Raw genomic sequence first — 20,200 nt, forward strand, 5'->3', positions numbered from 1 at the left:
GTATCCATTACTGTTTTCTTTTCCTACACCAAATTTACCTAAGCTGGGATACCATCTATCCTTATTTCTACCAACATGGGCGTTAAAATCTCCCAGCAATAAAATCATATTTCTACGTGGGACCTTGTCTTTTTGCTCCTGTAACTGTAAGTAGAATTCATCTGAGTAACTAGTATCTCCATCAGTCGGTTCTACAGGGGCGTATACTACTATAACTGATACCTTGAACTTTCTAGTCATAAAATGAGCAATTAGTATTCCATTATTAATACCTTCCCAGCCTAAACAAGACTTAGCAGCTTCCTTATTCATCATTAGCCCTACTCCCTGTCTATGTAACCCATCCTTCCTGCCTGAGTAAACAAATTCTATATCACCTATTTTCATGCTTCCTACCCCTGGGATATGAGTTTCTGAAACTCCTAATAGATCTAGTTCGAATCGTCTGAATTCGTCAGTCAAAATGTCGATACGATAGTCATTTTTTAATGTCGTAACATTCCAAGTTCCAATTTTCATGTTCTTTAAATCATTGAAATTTTTTTTGCCTCAGGAAAAGTAATGATCCCGGATACCAGTGCAGGACGGGTATCACATATCTTCTCAAGTCTACACCGAAGTACTTAAGCTGGTTTAGAACCCGAAAGTAAGAAGTCCCTGGGACGTCCTTGAAGTGAGGTTTTGTGCAATCCTGGGTGCATCTTGGTCACAACATTGTTTTCAGCCCTTGGCGATGCTCTTCCATCAACAAGAGTCGAAAATCCTGCACAGACAATCTCAAGCCTATTACCTCCTACTCATTATATATTCATGCCTACAAATATTATGCTACTATGGGGAGGCAGCCCATAATAGATACATTGGCTAGGAAGAGGTTTTTCAGCCCAAAGACGCCCATAAAAACATACCAAGCCCAGAAGAATTGTCCATTAGTCAGAATCCCACGCGAATGCTGTGTCATTTACTAGGCTATAATTTCCTCGAGGGGCGCCACTCCTCAATTGGGAATAGAGTTGACCGCAAGGTCCCAAGTCTTGCAGGTACCCCAAAAAGGTCGAGGCAGCCCTTTGCAGAGGCCGTTGTCCATAGATCTGGATCTTACTCCCTGCCGCAGTTGTCCTCCTATCGGGGATCCTCCCGCGATGGCGTTCTGCATCACCTTGCAATTTAACCCATTATAGGGAGAAGGTTTGCAAATCATGAAACTTGTGGATAAACAAGTGGGCCCTTTTGAGTGTACATTTGAGGGGCCTTCTTCCCCCTCCGCCTGTATTTATGACCCCGGGCAAGGGTGCCCCAGATTCTATTATGGACCCCCAGGGACAAGGTCCCCCCTTGGTCCATGCCTCCTATGGAGGTAACCTACATATATGTAGAGCGGTCCCCTATCGCCACCTGGGGACATACTGAATGGCCTGGGGGAGGCCAGACAAAATGATCACTTTTATTTTGCATAGGCAATAACTCAGTGACATATTTAACCTACTACTTATAAATATACATAACTCACTGACTAGGCTTATATACGTTATATACAGAAATATATAACTCAGTGACATATTTAGCATACTACTTAAAATATGTCTAACTCACTGACTAGGCCTATATAAGTTATATACAGAAATATATAACTCAATGACACATTAAACCTACTACTTATAAATATCTAGCCTAATTTAATGATTCACTTCAACTAATATCTAATATCTTCAACTAATAAACTAATATCTAGCCTAATTTATTTATTTACTTCAACATTAGCTTGCAAAACTAATGTAAAACCAATATCTAGCCTAATTTAATGATTCACTTCAACTAATATCTAATATCTTCAACTAATAAACTAATATCTAGCCTAATTTATTAAAAACTAATGTAAAAGAAATGGCAGATTTTTTGCTACTGTTTTGCAATGTTTGAAGATGATATGGCGTTAGTAGCAGATTCAAAGAACAAGATACAGCATCTTATTGATAAGACAAGCATGTATTTAGGAAGAAGTGCTTGAGTCTGGATTTGAAAAATTAAGTGTTGGTAGTGTCTAAGAACGGAGGAAAGGTGAAAAAAGAGAAGGGTTGAGTCCGAGGATATGCGTCTGAGACTTAAGGAATAGTTTATAAATTTGGGTTGTAATTTGACTGCAGAGGGTAAGTTTTTAAGTCATTAGGTCGGTTTTTAAAAGCTAAGCGAGTCTCTCATGTCTTAACTGCGAGCCAGGTAGCTATCATTAATGATACTAAGATGTATCAACAAATTATTTGCTAAAATAACTTAAGCAATGCATTAAGTGTACGAAATATGGGATATGAAATTACTACTACATTGAAGATCGTTCAGATGGACAATTTTAAATGAGTTCAATGGCTAAATAGATTTTATAATTTGGAGGGCCATAGGTCTCTTGTCATTGAAAAGTGTAAGACTGGAGGTTAGTACCAGACTGTTAGAAAAGCTCCTGCAGATGCTAGATTTCTGTCTCACAAAAGCAAAATATATATTTAAACGCCCTATATAAGGTTAAGACTAGTTCATGGCTAAGTGCAATAAAAAGCGTATTGGATGAATGTGGCCTGAATGGTCTCTGGAACGAAAGTTTGGGTACGATTTGATAGCAAAGAGAGCAAAGAAAATGTTGCAGGACCAGGAGAACCAAATATGGCAAGAGGAAATTGTGAATTCCCGGTTACTAGATCTATATGCAGCGGACAGAGATTTGATGGGGAGGAGATTTATTTTAGGCCGAGTTGATGAATTTGGCTGTTTGGTAAGTGTGAGACTAAATGCATTACCAGATGGTGAAAGAAGAAAATATATTGATCAAGGAAAACTTGCAATGTAAATTAAGCTGTCAACTTGATTGATATTTTGTTATCCAGTATCACCTGTTGAACACCACTTATTTACAGTCTTAGCTACTTCGTTATCTTGAAATTAAGTTTCAATAATATTATTGCACTTAGAACTTTAAAATTTTCCAAAAATTCATTCAATTTTTCATTATAATTTTTGAGAAAAATGATAGTCCCGGTCTTTGAAACATCAGTGCAAAGATTGCACATCTAAAACATTAAATTTTCTGCATTATCGATTTTTTTTTCTTTATCAAAGGACTTAAATCTTATAGCTTACTGCCAAACAGAATATTAGCTAGATAAAGTCCTTATCAGAGTCCTCAAACCGCTGATCAAAGTATAAAAAAGAAATATTTGCAGGAAAATAACATGAGAAGTCAAATTAAGGTCCTCAAATATTCTTTAAATCCTTTCTTGCCAAAAGAAGGGACATTTTAGCAGCTTGATAAGTCAAAAAAATGTTGTCCGCTAATAATAAATGTAGCCTGAAAACTATGTCACCTATAGTGCACCATAAATAGATGGCATGATTTGCAAAGTAGTCATCTTCAGGAAACTAAAAATTTAGGTTCTGTCAAATTTTGATTAAGAAATAAGACTGACAGACCTACTTCCTTGATTTTTTTCTCATTTTGTACTGGAATTCACTCAATTAATTATATTTATAGGTGTAGGCATTAAATGTAAGTTTCAGTAGTCCTTCATAAAGACTATACATAGACCTACTTCTGAGAAATAAGCCCTATAAATTAGGGTGGAAGACCTACAATTGAATTCCCTATATAATACTTTAAATCTGATCTCCCCTTACCTTTACAGTTGGGCCCTCTTCCCTGATTTGTCTAGATATAGCCCTAAATAATATATAAGCTTGTGTTTTTAGGGTCAATGTAGCCTATTTACACTTCCATAACTGACATACATTGGGACAGTGGCAGATCCAGAGGGGAGGGGGGGGGCACGCTCCCCCTAACGTAGTCTAAAGTATATATATGCTATAAGCCTATGTTAGTATATATAAGCCTATATATAAATAGCCTATATATAAAGTATATATAAGCCTATGTTAGGCCAAGCCTAACATAGGCTAGGCCTATTACCCAAAAAATATAATTGATCATATTTGGGAGACATCATAGACAATAAAGAGAAATATTTGGTATAAATTTATAACCATTCCAGTACACAAGGAGACATGTTAAGAAAACAATTCTTACTTCATAATTAATTAAAAAAAACTTTCTGAAAAATAAGTTTTTTAAAGAAAAGTAAAGGCCATTTTAAACTTAACCTCAGGAGATACAAATACCTGTTAAAAATCAAACTCAAAACAACCAGAAATTACTATTAAAGAATAAATGAAACCCAAGACGAACAGAAATTAAATAAACAATCATAACTAAAAACATACAACAAGTAATAATATAAATGAATAAATAGATCTTAAAGCAAGTAATGCTTGGATTGAATATGAAATTCTAGCTTAAAACGGAAACAAATATTTTGCTATTAAAGTATAAATGAAACTTAAAACAAACAGAAATTAAATAAACATTCAATGTAAAAAAAACATACAATATATATTAATGTAAATGAATAAATAAATCTTAAAACAAATGAAACTTAAATTGAATATGCAAATCAAGTTTGAATTGAATAAAAATAACTACAAACAAGAGTTTAGGTATCATCTCACTGCAGAAGCCTAAAACCTACTGCGTCGTTGGCACTTTACTGAAAACCATTCTTTGAAATATTTTCACTTTTGTAACTTTAAGAAATCAAAAATTAATTAAGATTTTAGGGAATAAATATCAGCATATGTATATTAAATTGGCAATGCGTTTTTTTTTCAGTAAACTCATTTGAATTTTTTTTCAGTAAAGTACAAATTATATTCTGGCTTTTAGAAAGCACAGGGGTTTTGAAGCCTACTCACATTAATTTATGCTCATTTTGAGTTTGACTCTAATATTTATTTTAGTTTTTGTTTGTTTTGGGTTTCATTTATTTATTGATACTGATTTGGGGTAGTTGTATGCTTGGTAGATTATATGATAGTCTGGACGCCAGGTGTTGAAAATGTGAACCATACCATGACGGAATGGGGCTGCTACAAGAATTAGCCTACCCTCCACCCCCTAAAATGACCATGCAGATTCAAAAATACCAATGGCACTTGCTTGCAAGTGATGGAACACTCTAAAACTTGCCATTTAATTATATTTTGGTGTTTCATGCAAGAAAATACAGGTTCCACAAAGTTTGAGGTGCAGTTTTTTGCTCAAATAGAAATTCCTAGAAGCCATAGAATATTTTCATAACAAACTAACACGATTAGTTAAAAAAATGGCACAGTTAAAAAAAAATGGCAAAACTTTATGAATCTTGAACAGTCTTGGAAAGTATAAACAAAATCAAATTGAATATTAGATATATAATGATATTAATTGTTGAAAGATCAATCAGTTCAAGTTTTTTTTCACTGTAATTTTTATTTTCATTTTCAATGCTGTAAGAACTAGAAAATAACAAATTTGTAATATATGAGTAATTCATTTTCAGTGAAGCACCAATGATGCAGAAGGGGGCAGTATCCAAATTTAGCTTGTAGTGAAACTATATTTGTCTTGGCCAATCTTAGAAAGAACTAATAAATTAAACTGAATATTTGATGCATAATGATATTAATTGCTGAAATCTCATCAGTTCAAAATTTTACAGTAATTTTAATATTTATTTTCAATATTAAGTATAAAACAAAAGATTTGTAATATAATTTGTTTTCAGTAATGATGTTTTGCCAATGATGCAGTAGGTTTTAGGCTTCTGCAGTGAGACAATATCCAAACTCTTGTTTGTAGTTATTTTTATTCAATTCAAACTTGATTTGCATATTCAATTTAAGTTTCACTCGTTTTAAGATTTATTTATTCATTTACATTAATATATATTGTATGTTTGTTCGCATTGATTGTTTATTTAATTTCTGTTCGTTTTAAGTTTCATTTATACTTTAATAGCAAAATATTTGTTTTTGTTTTAAGCTTGATTTTCATATTCAATCCAAGCATTACTTACTTTAAGATCTATTTATTCATTTATATTATTACTTGTTGTATGTTTTTGCTATGATTGTTTATTTAATTTCCGTTCGTTTTGGGTTTCATTTATTCTTTAATAGTAATTTTTGGTCATTTTGAGTTTGAATTTTAACAGGTATTTGTATATCCTGAGGTTAAGTTTAAAATGGCCTTTACTTTTCTTTGAAAAAATTATTTTTCGGAAATTTTTTTTTAAATTAATTTTTGTTCGTTTTTATTGCAAAAATTTTCAAGTTTTTTTGGCATGGGGGGGGTGCTTACTGTCCGATTATTCTTGACTTTTAAAAACGGATCTAGAGCTTTCAATTTAAATCGAATGAGGCTTTTATCAAAGTCTATACGATTACCTCTTTGATAAAAACCTTATATATGAACAATAGACAGCGTGCATAACTTGTGGACAGCGATTGACAACTATGAATTTATTGAAAAAATAGCTCCAATAAGGGGGTTTAGACCATTTCACTTGCTGACACAAAGGTATCATTGCTGTTTGGAATTGACCTTAATAGGATTTTGTATGCCAAAGCAATTTTGCATCTACCACAGAGTATGTATTTTAACCTTATAATTGGATAATTATAATAGATTTCCTATGTGTTCTTCCCATACAAAACCCCTTCCCATAAGTTATAAACCCCCCTTGATAAGTTACAGTATGCCCTAGGGCATAACTTACAACACCTACCCCTGGGCCTTGGTGGGCTGTGTTGACACCAGAGTTTTTGTTATCAGAACTTTGAAACTATTTTAGCAAAATGTCCATCTCAAAATTTTTATCTGATGCATTGAGGGCGTGGAGGAGGGAGAGGGTCTAGTTGCCCTTCAGTCTCTTTTGACTCTTAAAAAGTGAACAAGAACTTTCAATTTCCAATCAAATGAGCCCTCTCTAAACTTTATACGAGCATCCTTCCATAAGAAATAATATGAAGGATTCTGAGAATCCTTAAATTACAACCCTTGCCCTGAGGGCTTTGGGGGAGTTGTAATTCTCAAAGACCTAATTTTCAGAACTTAAAACTACGTTTAATAAAATGGCTGTCTTAAAATTTTGATTGGATGTGTTAGGGGAAAAGGTGGGCGTGAGAGGGGGGTTAGTTGCCCTCCAATCACTTTCGACTATTAAAAAGGGCACTACCCCTCGGCATTTCCAATAAAATGAGGCTTTTTTGAAGTTTCTATGACACCACCTTCTATAAAAACCTTATGTGCTCGCTGGGCATAAATTAAAACCCTTGCCGCGAGGGTTGTGTGGGTGTGTCTTTCACAAAAAAATTTTTTCTATTTTGAAATCAAACTACGATGAACAAAATGACTATTTCAAAATTGTGATTGGATTTGTTTGGGGGAATGATGGGCGTGGGGGGGGGGGAGGGCTAGTTGCCCTCAAATCACTTTTGACTATTAAAAAGGCCACTAGCCCTTTAAATTTCCAATTGAATGTGCCTGTTTTGAAGTTTGTACAACAACACCTATAAAAATCTTATATGCCCCAAGGCATGACTTAACTGAGGGTTAAGTTAAAGGGCAAACTCCTGCTGAGGGTTGTGGGGGAGTGTCTTCTTCAAAAACATATTTTCTCTCTGGAAATCAGCTGACCTGAACACCCGTGTGAACTACCCCTTTTTAGTGAAGGTTTGGGGGGAAAGTAGGGGCGTCGGGGGGCGGGCTATGTGCCCTACAATAACTATTGACTGTTAACAACGACACTATCCCTTTGAACTTCTAATCCAATGAACGGTTTTTGAATTTTATACGACAACACCTTCTAAAAAACCTTATATTCCCCCAGGGCATAACTTAGAACCCTTGCCCTGAAGGTTCTGGGGGAGTGTCCTCCTAAAAAACATATTTTCTATCTGGAAATCAGCTACACTGAACAAAATGGCTATCTCAAAAGTTTGATTGGATGTGTTTGGGAAAATGATGGGCATGGGGGGGGGCTAGCTGCCCTCCAATCACTTTCGACTATTAAAAATGGCACTACCACTTTAATTTCCAATCGAATAAGCCTGTTTTGAAGTTTCTACGACAATGTGTTTTATAAAAACCCTTAATGCCCCCAGGGCATAACTTAAAACCTTTGTCCTGAGGGTTGTGGGGGAGTATCCTCCTCAAAAATAATTTTCTATCTGGAAATCAACTACGCTGAACAAAATGGCTATCTCAAAATTTTGATTGGATGCATGTGGGGGATTGACGGGCGGGGGGGGGGGGGTCTAGTTGCCCTCCAATCATTTTGGACTATTAAAAAGGGCAATAGCCCTTTAATTTCCAATCGTTTGAGCCTGCTTTGAAGTTTCTATGACAATACCCTCTATAAAAACCTTATATGCCCCCAGGGCATAACTTAAAACCGTTGCCCTGAGGGTTGTGAGGGAGTGTCCACCTCAAAAATATATTTTCTATCTGGAAATCAACTATGCTGAACAAAATGGCTATCTCAAAATTTTGATTGGATGTGTTTGGGGAAATGATGGGCGTGGGGGGGGGGAGGGGGCTAGTTACACTCCAATCACTTTCAACTATTAAAAAGGGTACTAGCCCTTCAATTTCCAATTGAATGAGCCAGTTTTGAAGTTTCTACGACAACACCTTATATACAAACCTTATATGCCCCCAGGGCATAACTGAAAACCCTTGCCCTGAGGGTTGTGAGGAGGTGTCCTCCTCAAAAACATATTTTCTATCTGGAAATCCACTGCGCTGAACAAAATGGCTAACTCAAAATTTTGATTGGATGTGTTTGGGGGAATGATGGGTGGGGGGGGGGCTAGTTACACTCCAATCACTTTAGACTATTAAAAAGGGCACTAGCTCTTTAATTTCCAATTGAATGAGATTGTTTTGAAGTTTCTACAACAATGCCTTCTATAAAAACCTTATATGCCCCCAGGGCATAACTTAAAACCCTTGCCCTGAGGGTTGTGGGGGGGTATCCTCCTAAAAAAAATATTTTCTGACTGGATATCAACTATTCTGAACAAAATGGCTATCTAAAATTTTTGATTGGATGCGTTTGGGGAACTGAGGGTCGTGGGGGGGGCTAGTTGCCCTCCTATCACTGTTGACTCTTAAAAAGGGCACTAGAACTCTCGATTTCCAATCGAGTGAGCCCACATTGAAGTTTCTACGATGACCCCTTCCATATGATGTGCCTCTGGGAAAAAAAAAAAAAAATAATAAAACATTGGAGCCGTATAGCCTTTACTATAGGCAACGCTACAGCGTTTCCTCTGATATGTAAAATAATCCTTATACAACATATTTTCTATGGGGAGAACCTTTATCCTCACTGTTTTTCTTGTTTTTCTAGTTTTTCAATCACATTTTTCAATATTAGTGTCTATTCTGCAAGTCTTGAAAATTGTTTGTAAAACAGATGCCAAAGAACTATCTAGCTAATCTCACCAGTACTTATGTATTAAACAGACTCTTCTATATAATGCAATGAAACCAGTCAGGAAAAACCCACTAAAGACAGGTTAATTCAAGAGACTCCTATAAAGTCACGCAATGCAAAGCATGGTTTTCATTGTGTTTACAATATTTAAACTGTTGTTTTTTGGGGTTTAGGAGGGGGGGGAGAAGGTACCTAGTTTAGGTTATGTTATGTATTTAATATATGGTATGCTTTTACTTAAGTTTAACTTCATGCTTTCAACTGCATCAAGACACAATCAGGTTTGAGTTAATTCAAAAGAATCACTGTAGCTTGTGTATTTTTAGGGATTTTGTGCTTCTACTCACCTCTGTAATACTGGAGTATTCTATCCCAGTGTTGTTGCAAGTAGAATAAATTTGATAAGCAGTATTTATTTGATTGAGAGGCTTTATTATGGACATGCCTCAAATTCCAGTGGCTGAAGATGTCACCCCTTCTGGAGTTTGTGCTGTTAAGAATGGTAAGTTTTTCAATTAAACTTACAGTAACACAATGAAATTAAAGCTACATTTGCATTAGTAAAAAATTCCTTGTGTTCTTTTGCTTATTAAGTATTGTTCAGGAAAAAAGTTAAAAACTAATATGCAACTGCATATACCCCTGTATCAAACCCGTAAGACCTAAGGTAGATTAAAGTGTTTTGTTATGCAAAGCAAATCAAAGCTTAAAATATTAACTGTAATTTTGTATGTTTGAGGAGCCAATATAACATTTGGCAGAAGAATTTTCTCTTTTTTTAATGCAGGTATGATAAAAAAAAAAGAAAATTACAACCAAAATTGGAGGTTGTTATGTGGCAGCTATATTATTTATCTGAATGATCAACTTATTTTACCAGTCATAATTTTTTTATACTGTTTTTGAAAATTGTGTATAAAGGTGTTTTGTAACTGGCCAAGCCAAACATAAAAAAAAGAACACAATTATATAGTACCTACAAATCAAAGATATACAAACCTTGATAAAATATATTAAAGGGTGCCTTGTTAGAATGAAACAATTATATTTTAATGCAATTTTATAAAAATATGTTAATCTATATACAAAATTAATTAAAAAAAACTTTCCACAAAATAAGTTTTTCAAAGAAAAGTAAAAAACTCCATTAAGCTAAAAATTAGCAAAAATAAAATCAAATAATCTACCAAGCATGAAACAACCCCAAATCAGCATTGATAAATAAATGAAACCCAAAATAAACAGAAATTACAACAAATAACCAAGTCAAACACAAAACAAGCAGAAATTAACATGAGTAGGATTCAAAACCTCTGTGCTTTCCCAAGGCCAGAACATAATTTGCACTTTACTGAAAAAATATAAATGTTTCTACTATTTTCTAATTTCTAATTTTCATTATATTTAATCTTAAGGCAACATTTAGTTTTTAAACATAATGGACAAATAGGAGGGTGGGATTGGGAGGGGGATTAGTTGCCCTCCAATCACTGTCGACTATTAAAAAGGGCATTAACCCTTTCTACTTTCAATCAAATGAGCCCTTTTCGAAGTTACTACAACAACTCCTTTGATATGAAGTGCCCTGGTCTAAAAGAAAAACAAAAACATTTGATGAGATGGATGGATGGAGAGGATGGATGGAGAGGATGAACCGAAAACAGATGGCGAAAGGTGGCCTTGCCCTGTATATTGCCGATCATCTTGTATATAATTTCCGAAGTGATTTGAGTAGAAATGAGGAAGGAATCTTTGAATCCCTTTTTATTGAGATTAATTCAGGTTGTAAGAATTTAGTTGTTGGTTTGGCTATACAGATCCCCTAGTGGATATATTCATTCGTTTATGAAAATTCTAGAAGAGTTTTTGGACTTAGTCCAAAAGCATTATTGCGAACAAATCCTTATGGGGGATTTCAACATTAACCTGCTGGATCAAAATTCTGCTTCGGCTGCAGATTTTTTGTCAATGATGCTTTCTGCGGGAGCTCTACCTTCAGTTTGTATACCAACCCGAGTTACTGAGATGCATGCATCACTTATTGATAATGTTTTTTCATCACTAGATGTCTTAGATAATTCGGTGATGATTAGTGATATTTCTGATCATTTCCCTGCTATTTCAGGGTATAGGACTGCTAATCGATCGCAGCGTAAAGTTTCGCCCATCTAATCTCTCATTTTTCCGTTTTGGTGTCAGTGAGATCAGTTTACTTAAATCTCGTTTGACTGATCAGTCACGGGATAGTTTGGATTCTGAATCGGATTTTAACCGCTCTTTTGATTTCTTTTATGATTCAGTAAAAGAAGGTATCCTAGAAGTTTGCCACTAGAATCCAAAGCCTCATACCTCGAAAAGGATAGTACTGCTGAATCCGTGGATGACTCCAGGTCTCCATAAAAGCTGGAAAAGGAAAAATTATCTGTGGAAACTATAAGGCTTCGTCATCTGCTTCTCATCATCAGCGGTTCAAGGCCTATAGGAATATATTTAATTCTCTGTGTCGGAAGGCCAAGTCTCAGTATTATCACAGGAAATTTTCTGAGTGTGGAAAGGATGTTGGGAAGACATGGAAAATTATTAATTCTGTACTTAAACCTCCTCCCCCTCCGCCTTCAGATCCAACAACGCTTATAGTTGACGGCAAAACTGTCCATGGAGAATAAATTTTTCAGCTAGAGCTTTCTTATTTTTTTGATAATATAGTAAAAGCGACTGCTTCATCTGTGAGCTCTACAACTCCTCGTTGCGATTTCAGAGCCTATCTTTGACCCCCATGTTTAAAGTCAATGGTCTTGAACTCTGTTTCTGAGTTTGAGGTAGCTTAAATCGTTAAAGCACTCAATGATTCATCATCTTCAGGGCCACACAGGATTCATGCAAGGTTTATCCGTGCCGTTCTTCTTACTATTCTGTCCCCTTTGACTAAGCTCGTCAATCTGTCTTTCGTGAATGGAATTTTCCCTGAATCACTTAAGCGAGCTAAGGTTATAGCGCTGTATAAAGGTGGGTCCCGGAGTGATCCTGCTAATTATAGGCCAATTTCTCATCTATCTGTTTTCAGCAAAATTTTTGAGAAGGCTCTGCTATCCAGGCTTCTTAGTTTTCTGGATCTCGAAAAATTTTTCCATGATTTCCAGTTCGGATTCCGAGCGAATCACTCTACAGAGCATGCTTGCGCATCTCTCTTGAATTTCAGTCATTCGGCAATAGATTTTGGTCTTGTTCCGGCAGCTATATTTTTGGATGTTCTTAAAGTCTTTTGATTCCTTGACTCATCATATTCTTCTTTGGAATTTATAGCATATTGGTATAAGATCAAATGTTTCCTCTTGGTTTTAATAATATCTTTCTGGTAGACTTATTTCAATTGATCCGCTTTTTGAAGCCCTTCTGAAGTAGAATATGGTGTCCCCCAGGGATCTGTTCTTGGCCCCGTTTTATTTATGATTTATGTCAATGATCTGATTTCAGCAGTCAAGATCACCAGTCCTCTGGTATGCTGCAATCTGTGTCATCCGGATGTTCCTTCGTGTTCCAATGCTACTTCTAATGAAGATTGCCTCGTTGCTTTTGCTGACGACAGCACTTTTGGGACTCTAGGGAGGACGGAATGTGATGTCAGGTCTAATCTGGTGGCAATATTTGAGAGAGTAGTTTCATGGTTTGAGGCGAAGTACTTGGCCTTGAATGTTACCAAGTCACATTTTCTTATTTTTTCTCGAATTGGTGTAGCTTTCCCTCAAGTGACACAGCTTCAGGTGTCACAAGGCTTCTTGTGTAGACCAAAGAATCGGTTGGTCCGATTTCTTGGTATCCTGCTTGATGAGAACCTTTCGTTTAGACACAATATAGCCATGATTAGGGTTAAGGTCTCACAGAGTTTGGGTGTCATTCGAAAAACTCAAACACACCTTTCCTGGATCTATTCTGAAGCTTCTTTTTTTCTGCCTTGTCCAGTCATATGTCTCTTATTGTCCCATAGTGTGGATGTCTACTTTTCCTTCTAAACGGCGGTAATTTTCTATCATGTATTATAAAACACGGCGTCTGGTTATGGACACAAACCGTTCTTCACCAAGACCGCTTCAAAATCTACAGTCTATCTACATTCTTTCTTGTGTTTCTTTTGTTTTTCATCAGCTTCATGGCAATCTTCCAAAATCTCTTCAAAAAACTCCTCAGTTTATTTCTGATTCAGCTCCATATAACCTTCGTTCGTCACATAATATCTGCAGTCCTCCTACTCCCACTGTGCGGTCAGATTTCAATCCCCTCATCGCTTGTCATCAGGTTTGGAACTCCCTGCCTTCTTCAGTACAGAAATGCCACTCGTTTGGCACTTTCAAGAGGATTCTTAAGGACCATTTAGTTAAGAATCAAACTGAATAATTTTTTTTTTTTTTTTTTTTTTTTTTTTTTTTTTTTTTTTGTGGAGTTGATGTCCCCTGAATGGTTAGTTTGTTTTATGGTGGTTTTCTCTGCGCTATGACTCCCAGGCCTCAGGTATGATTATCATTTTTTATTGGTGAAACTTGTATAGTTCACTAAGGAGTAGCATTCATGAAGATAGGTTAACTTTTATTGCTTTCGCACCATTTTATTACAGTCTAATAATTACAGTCTGTTTCGACGACAGGAATTCGCTTATAGTAATTTTTTTTTTTTTTTTTTTTTTTTTTTTTTTTTTTTTTTTTTTGAGTCTATTTAATATAATTAATTAATTTAGTTTATTTATTCTAATTTTTTCTATAGTTTCTATTTTATTTATATTTTCTTTTCTTCTCCTTCATATGTGAGTAAGTGATCATTTTAAATTTTCTTTTGTTTTTTATCCTTGAGTATGTAATTCATATTGAGTATGTTTTTTATCCTTGAGTATGTAATTCATATGTCTTCCCTCTTTGTACAGGCCAATGAGCCTTTGAGGGATTTATAACATCTAATATTGTATGTGTATTTAATGAAGAATAAAACTTATCTTATCTTATCTTCCAATTGCTTTCGACTATTAAAAAGGGCACTAGCCCTTTCAATTTCCAATCGAATGAGCCCTTTTTGAAGTCTCTACAAAAACGCTTTCTATAAAAAAAATTGTATGCCCAGGGCATAACTTAAAACCCTTGCCCTGAGGGCTGTGAGGGGGTTGTTATCCTCAGACATAATTCCAGACCTTTCAACTACATTGAATAAAATAGTTATCTCAAAATTTTGATTGGATGTGTTTGGGGAAATGGTGGGTGTGAGAGGGGGTTACTTGCCCTCCAATTACTTTTGACTATTAATAAAGGCACTAGCTGTTTCAATTTTCAATCAAATGTCTCCTTTTTGAAGTTTCTACGACAACGTTCTCTATAAAAAAAAACCTTATATTCCCCCAGGGCATAATTTACAAACCTTGCCCTGAGGTCAGTGGGGGGAGTGTCATCCTCAAAAAAATAATTCCTAGACTTTTTAACTACGTCGAACAAAATGGCTATCTCAAAATTTTGCTTGGTTGTGTTTGGGGACTGGTGGGTGTAAGGGGTGTTAGTTATCCTCCTATCACTTTTGACAATTAAAAAGGGCACAAGCCCTTCTAATTTCCAATTGAATGAGCCCTTTTTGAAGTTTCTACAACATCACTATCTATAAAAACCTTATTTATTATTATTATTATTTATTGAAAACCTGTCTTATTACAAAAAGGAAATGACAGAGCACTAAAAAAAAGCAAAAGATCACTATGCGACTTTTACGATGTAACTACTATTGAAGGATTTGGTTCCAAGCATGTTTTAACTACAAAAATGACGGAGCACTAAAAAAAACAGAAGGGCACTATACTCTCTGGGACAAAAGACAATTAGAAAACACAGAAATAATGAAGAAAACAGGCACTTGTAACAAAAATTAAGACGATGAGCTATGACAATATATATAGATGTGGCTAGTGTAAAAGGAGTTGTTTCCAAGCGTGGTTTGAAATCTTTTGGTTGTATTTTTCTATGAGCTTAACAAAAGCTATAGTAGGATCTCCTATGTGAAGTCCAGCTTAACAACACCTATGTGAAGAAGAGCTTAACAACACCTATAGTAGGATCTCCTATGTGAAGTCCATTGATGAGCTTTGAATTGCGTGTCCAAATTGGATATCTTAGTAAATATTTTGCTAAACGGAAGAAAGTTGAACGGATTTTGAATTTATCAATATGTTTAAGAACCTTCGAGAAGGGTGCAATATAGAGGATGTGGGGGAGAGCAACAGTGTTGTATAGGGTTGGCAGATAACGGCGATTAAAACGAAGCTTAGCAGACACTATGGAAGCGTATGAAGCTGATATACAGCGTTTGATGTGTTCTGTTTAAAGATGACAAGTTTGAGAAATTGTATTTCCAATGGGAATGCCGAGATAAATGATTTGGTTAGACGGGTAGATCTGTGAATTTCCAAGTACAATTTCATCAGGAAGTGGGCCTTTCCAATTAAAAAGGACTACACCAGTTTTTTTAGCGTTGAATTCAAGACCAGATTTTAAATGCTCGGTGTGCAGTTTTTGAAATGTTTCAGGAATTTTGTCTAGAGTTTGGCTAAGGTTAAAAATGTCATCAGCATAAGTGACTAAGGAGATATTATGACCAGAAAGAACATATGACATCTGACACAGATCTTGAGCCTCAAGGACGTAGTTATTGAAATAACAAGGTGAGGCAATGACATCTTGCCTTGCTCCTTTCTTAACTGGCACGGTTCTATCCTGTGGCTTTGCCATTTCATCTTTCTCAAGGGGGATTTAAAGTCGGACTCGTAGCTTGGTATACATATCCCTTTGAGCTCTGATGATAGCCGGACTTTCTCCTCTTTTAGCCTCCATATATGCCCCCAGGGAATAACTTACCACCCTTGCCTCTGAGGGTATTATCATCCTAAAGACCCAATTTCTAAAATATTTAACTACGTTGAACAAAATGGCTATCTAAAAATTTTGATTGGATGTGTTTGGGAAAAGGTGGGCGTGAGAGGGGGGTTAGTTGCCCTCCAATCACTTTTGACTATTAAAAAGGGCACTAACCCTTTGAGTTTCCAATTGAATGAGCCCTTTTTCAAGTTTCTACGACAAAGCTTTAAATAAAAACCTTATATGTCCCCAAGGCATAACTTACAACCCCAAGGGCTGTGGGGGGATTGTCATCCTCAAAGATATAATTTCTAGACCTTTTAACTACTTTGAACAAAATGGCTATCGCAAAATTTTGATTGGATGTGTTCGGATAAATGGTGGGCATGAAAGGGGTGTTAGTTGCCTTCTAATGACTTTTGACTATTAAAAAGGGTACTAGCCATTTAAATTTCCAATCGAATGAGCCCTTTTTGAAGTTTCTACAACAAAGCTTTCTATAAAAACCTTATACGCCCCCAGGGTATAACTTACAACCATTGTCCTGAGGGCTGTGGGGGGGGGGGGGGGGTGTCATTCTCAAAGACCTAATTTCCAGAACTTTCAACTACGTTTAACAAAATAGCCATCTCAAAATTTTGATTGGATGTGTTTGGGGACAAGGTGGACGTGAGAGGTGGGTTAGTTGGCCTCCAATCACTTTCGACTATTAAAATTGGCACTAGCTCTTTGAATTTCTAATCGAATGAGACCTTTTTGAAGTTTCTACGACAAAGCTTTCTATAAAAAACTTATATGCCCCAAGGGCACAACTTACAACTCTTGCCCTGAGGACTGTGGGGGGCGGGGGGGGGGCTGGTATTCTCAAAGACCTAATTTCCAGAACTTTCAACTACGTTGAACAAAATAGCTATCTCAAAATTTTGATTGGGTGTGTTTGCAGAAAAGGTGGGCGTGAGAGGGGGGTTAGTTGCCCTCCAATCACTTTCGACTATTAAAAATGGCACTAGCCCTTTGAGTTTCCAATCGAATGAGCCCTTTTTGAAGTTTCTACGACAAAGCTTTCTATAAAAACCTCATATGCCCCCAGGGCATAACTTACAACCCTTGCCCTGAGGGCTTTGAGGGAGTGTCCTCCTCAAAAACATAATTTCTATCTGGAAATCAACTGCGCTGAACAAAAAGGCTATCTCAAAATTTTCATTGGATTTGTTTGGGGAAATGGTGGGCGCGGAGGGGGTGTTAGTTGCCATCCAATAACTTTTGACTATTAAAAAGGGCACTGGCCATTCCAATTTCCAATCGAATGAGCCCTTTTCAAAGTTTTTACGACAACTCCTTCGATACGAAGTGCCCTGGTCTAAAGGGGAAAGAAAACTAATACTTAGTACCAACATCGTTCTTTACTTAGGCAGCGCGATTGCGCTGCCCATGATTTTCAACCTTAATTTCCCTTGGATTATGCTATATTATTCTGTTTTCAGTTTGTTTTTTTTTTTGAAAGCTGTATCCAGGAAGAGGAAGGGGGTTTAAACCCTCTCCCTCCCCCTCTGAAATGTTTGTCTGACTCTTAAACGCGTAGAAATACATGTAAGTAATTGTTGATGCACTTTTTTAAGTTTTTGTAACTGGCTTAGTTATGGGGGTTAAATAGTAGTAGCTACAAATAATAGATTATAGATTAATAGATTATAGATTAATAGATTAAATAGAAGCTACAAATAATAGATGCAGAAGCTTGCTAAAATGTGTTAAAGGGTGCTTTGTTAAAATTGAACAACTATGTTTTAATGCAATTTAATCAAAATTTCATAATATAAATGCAAAATTTTCAAGCTTAATATCCCTTTGAGTTGGCTCTTAGGTTTTCCCTTCCATTCCCCAAGTCTTTTTTGAAAGTTTGCCGTAATGCCTTTTAATCAATTTGTATTAAGTGCTTTTTTACTGTATGCTTGTATGAAATGTGGTTCGTTCATTTTCTATAGACTTTTGCTTCAATCAGAACTTTAGGGAAGACACTTGCCCTGGGTGCAGAAATTTCAGTGGCAAAAAATTTCAAACAAATACTGTAGCATTCATAATTGTTTTAGTTTTGAAATTGATTTTTTTTTTAATAATTCAGAAGGTACAGTTGGCAGTATAAGCAAATTGATTCCAAAATTTTTATTTTCCCATATCTGTTCCCATATAAAGTAAGAAAAGCTCAGATTTAAGTAAATAAAGTGTTTTTCTGTCAAATGAAAATTCTGTTAAAATTCGAATTTATTACTTTTGGGAAACTAATCAAGAGGGGGGTCTAATCAAGATTTTGCCTAGGCACAAGACAGGCCAGAACCACGACTGGTTTCAATTCATCTTTTTTTTTTTTTTTTGTTTTTTAGCTGTTGGTCCATTTTTGTCTAAAAATCTATTGAATTTATTAAAACAAATTATAAACAATGTTTCTAAAAGACAACAGCCTCAGCTCTTTCTAGAAAAATTAAAATCTGTGGCCATAACTGTTTAGCCCAAGATAATTTCTAACACCCTTCAAAACTTCTCATCTTTTCCAGCAAAGTTCCTGGAAAGAAGCAACATGTCCCAATAATATTGAGGATTGAAATTATTTATTACTAGAGGGAAACTTATTTGAAACCAAAATAAAACAAAGAGTTTCAAAGAGCTAAAAAAAAGTTTTTTTTTGGTTTGCAGAATTTTCAATCCTGTTTTATTTTTGCATATTAAATTCATTCAAAAATATAAATGTTTTTACTTTTATAACTTTAATTAATCAAATAATATTAACATCTTGATTACTAAATATCAGTATATGTATATTAAACTGACAATGCACATTCATTTGTATTTTTTCAGCAAAGTGGAAATTATGTTCTGGCCTTGGGAAGCCATAGGGGTTTTGAGCCCAACTCATGTTAATGAGTTGTGACAATATACCCCCGGGGCATAACTTACAACCCTGGGGCTGGGGGGGGGGGTGTCATCCTCAAAGACCTAATTTTCAGTACTTTCTACTACGTTTAACAAAATGGCTTTCTGAAAATTTTGATTGGATGTGTTTGGGGGAATGGTGGTTGTGAAAGGGGGATTAGTTACCCTCCAATCACTTTCTAATCACTTGGAGTGGCTTAATTTTCTGATTTGTTTGGTTTATTGAGTTTTAATTTGTACACATTTGTTCCTGTTTCTGTATGTTTTTTTTTTCTTTCCTTTTCTTTCTTTTTGTTATATTCCATTGTCATGCTTTGTATTTTTGATGGGTTATAAAATAAATATATATATATATATATATATATATATATATATATATATATATATATATATATATATATATATATATATATATATATATATATATATATATATATATATATATATATATATATATATATATATATATATATATATATATATATATATATATATATATATATATATATATATATATATATATATATATATATATATATATATATATATATATATATATATATATATATATATATATATATATATATATATATATATATATATATATATATATATATATATATATATATATATATATATATATATATATATATATATATATATATATATATATATATATATATATATATATATATATATATATATATATATATATATATATATATATATATATATATATATATATATATATATATATATATATATAATTAACCGGATGGATTACAAAACATTAGATATTGAAACCATTATGTGACTTGTTTGGCTTTGCAATAGATATTCCTTATATTTTCGGCACAGTAATCAATTTTTCACCCAAATAAATGGCCTCCCAATGGGTAAGAGCCTTTCACCTTTTTTGGCCACTTTTTGCATGGAATTTATTGAAACCTCTCCTTTGAATACCTTTTCTCTGAAACACCGGTTCTGGGGCCAGTTTTGTCGATGATGTTATCTCTGTGTGGAATCACGGAGGGA

General features: G+C 34.9%; 2 protein-coding genes across 2 annotated transcripts in view; one reads left to right on the plus strand and one right to left on the minus strand.

The window, feature by feature from the left end:
• Positions 1-3,401: 3,401 nt before the first annotated feature.
• Positions 3,402-20,200, plus strand: part of LOC148941808 (uncharacterized) — a 97,776-nt gene continuing 80,977 nt past the window's right edge. Inside the window, exons 1-2 of the mRNA XM_089103632.1 lie at positions 3,402-3,535; positions 9,686-9,861. The gene's annotated coding sequence lies outside the window, so the exon portion shown is untranslated. The remainder of the gene's footprint in view (positions 3,536-9,685; positions 9,862-20,200) is intronic.
• Positions 15,704-16,111, minus strand: LOC148941809 (uncharacterized). Its single transcript, XM_089103630.1, has one exon. The coding sequence runs from the start codon at positions 16,109-16,111 to the stop codon at positions 15,704-15,706; it is 408 nt and encodes a 135-aa protein (XP_088959756.1).

This window comes from Artemia sp. Qi Xiang Cuo, chromosome 17, assembly GCF_049724085.1.
Source record: "Artemia sp. Qi Xiang Cuo chromosome 17, ASM4972408v1, whole genome shotgun sequence".
Classification (NCBI taxonomy): domain Eukaryota; kingdom Metazoa; phylum Arthropoda; class Branchiopoda; order Anostraca; family Artemiidae; genus Artemia; species Artemia sp. Qi Xiang Cuo.

Excerpts from the sequence above, each read along its gene's own strand:
- LOC148941809 (XM_089103630.1), bottom strand. The coding sequence starts at position 16,111 with ATGGCAAAGCCACAGGATAGAACCGTGCCAGTTAAGAAAGGAGCAAGG.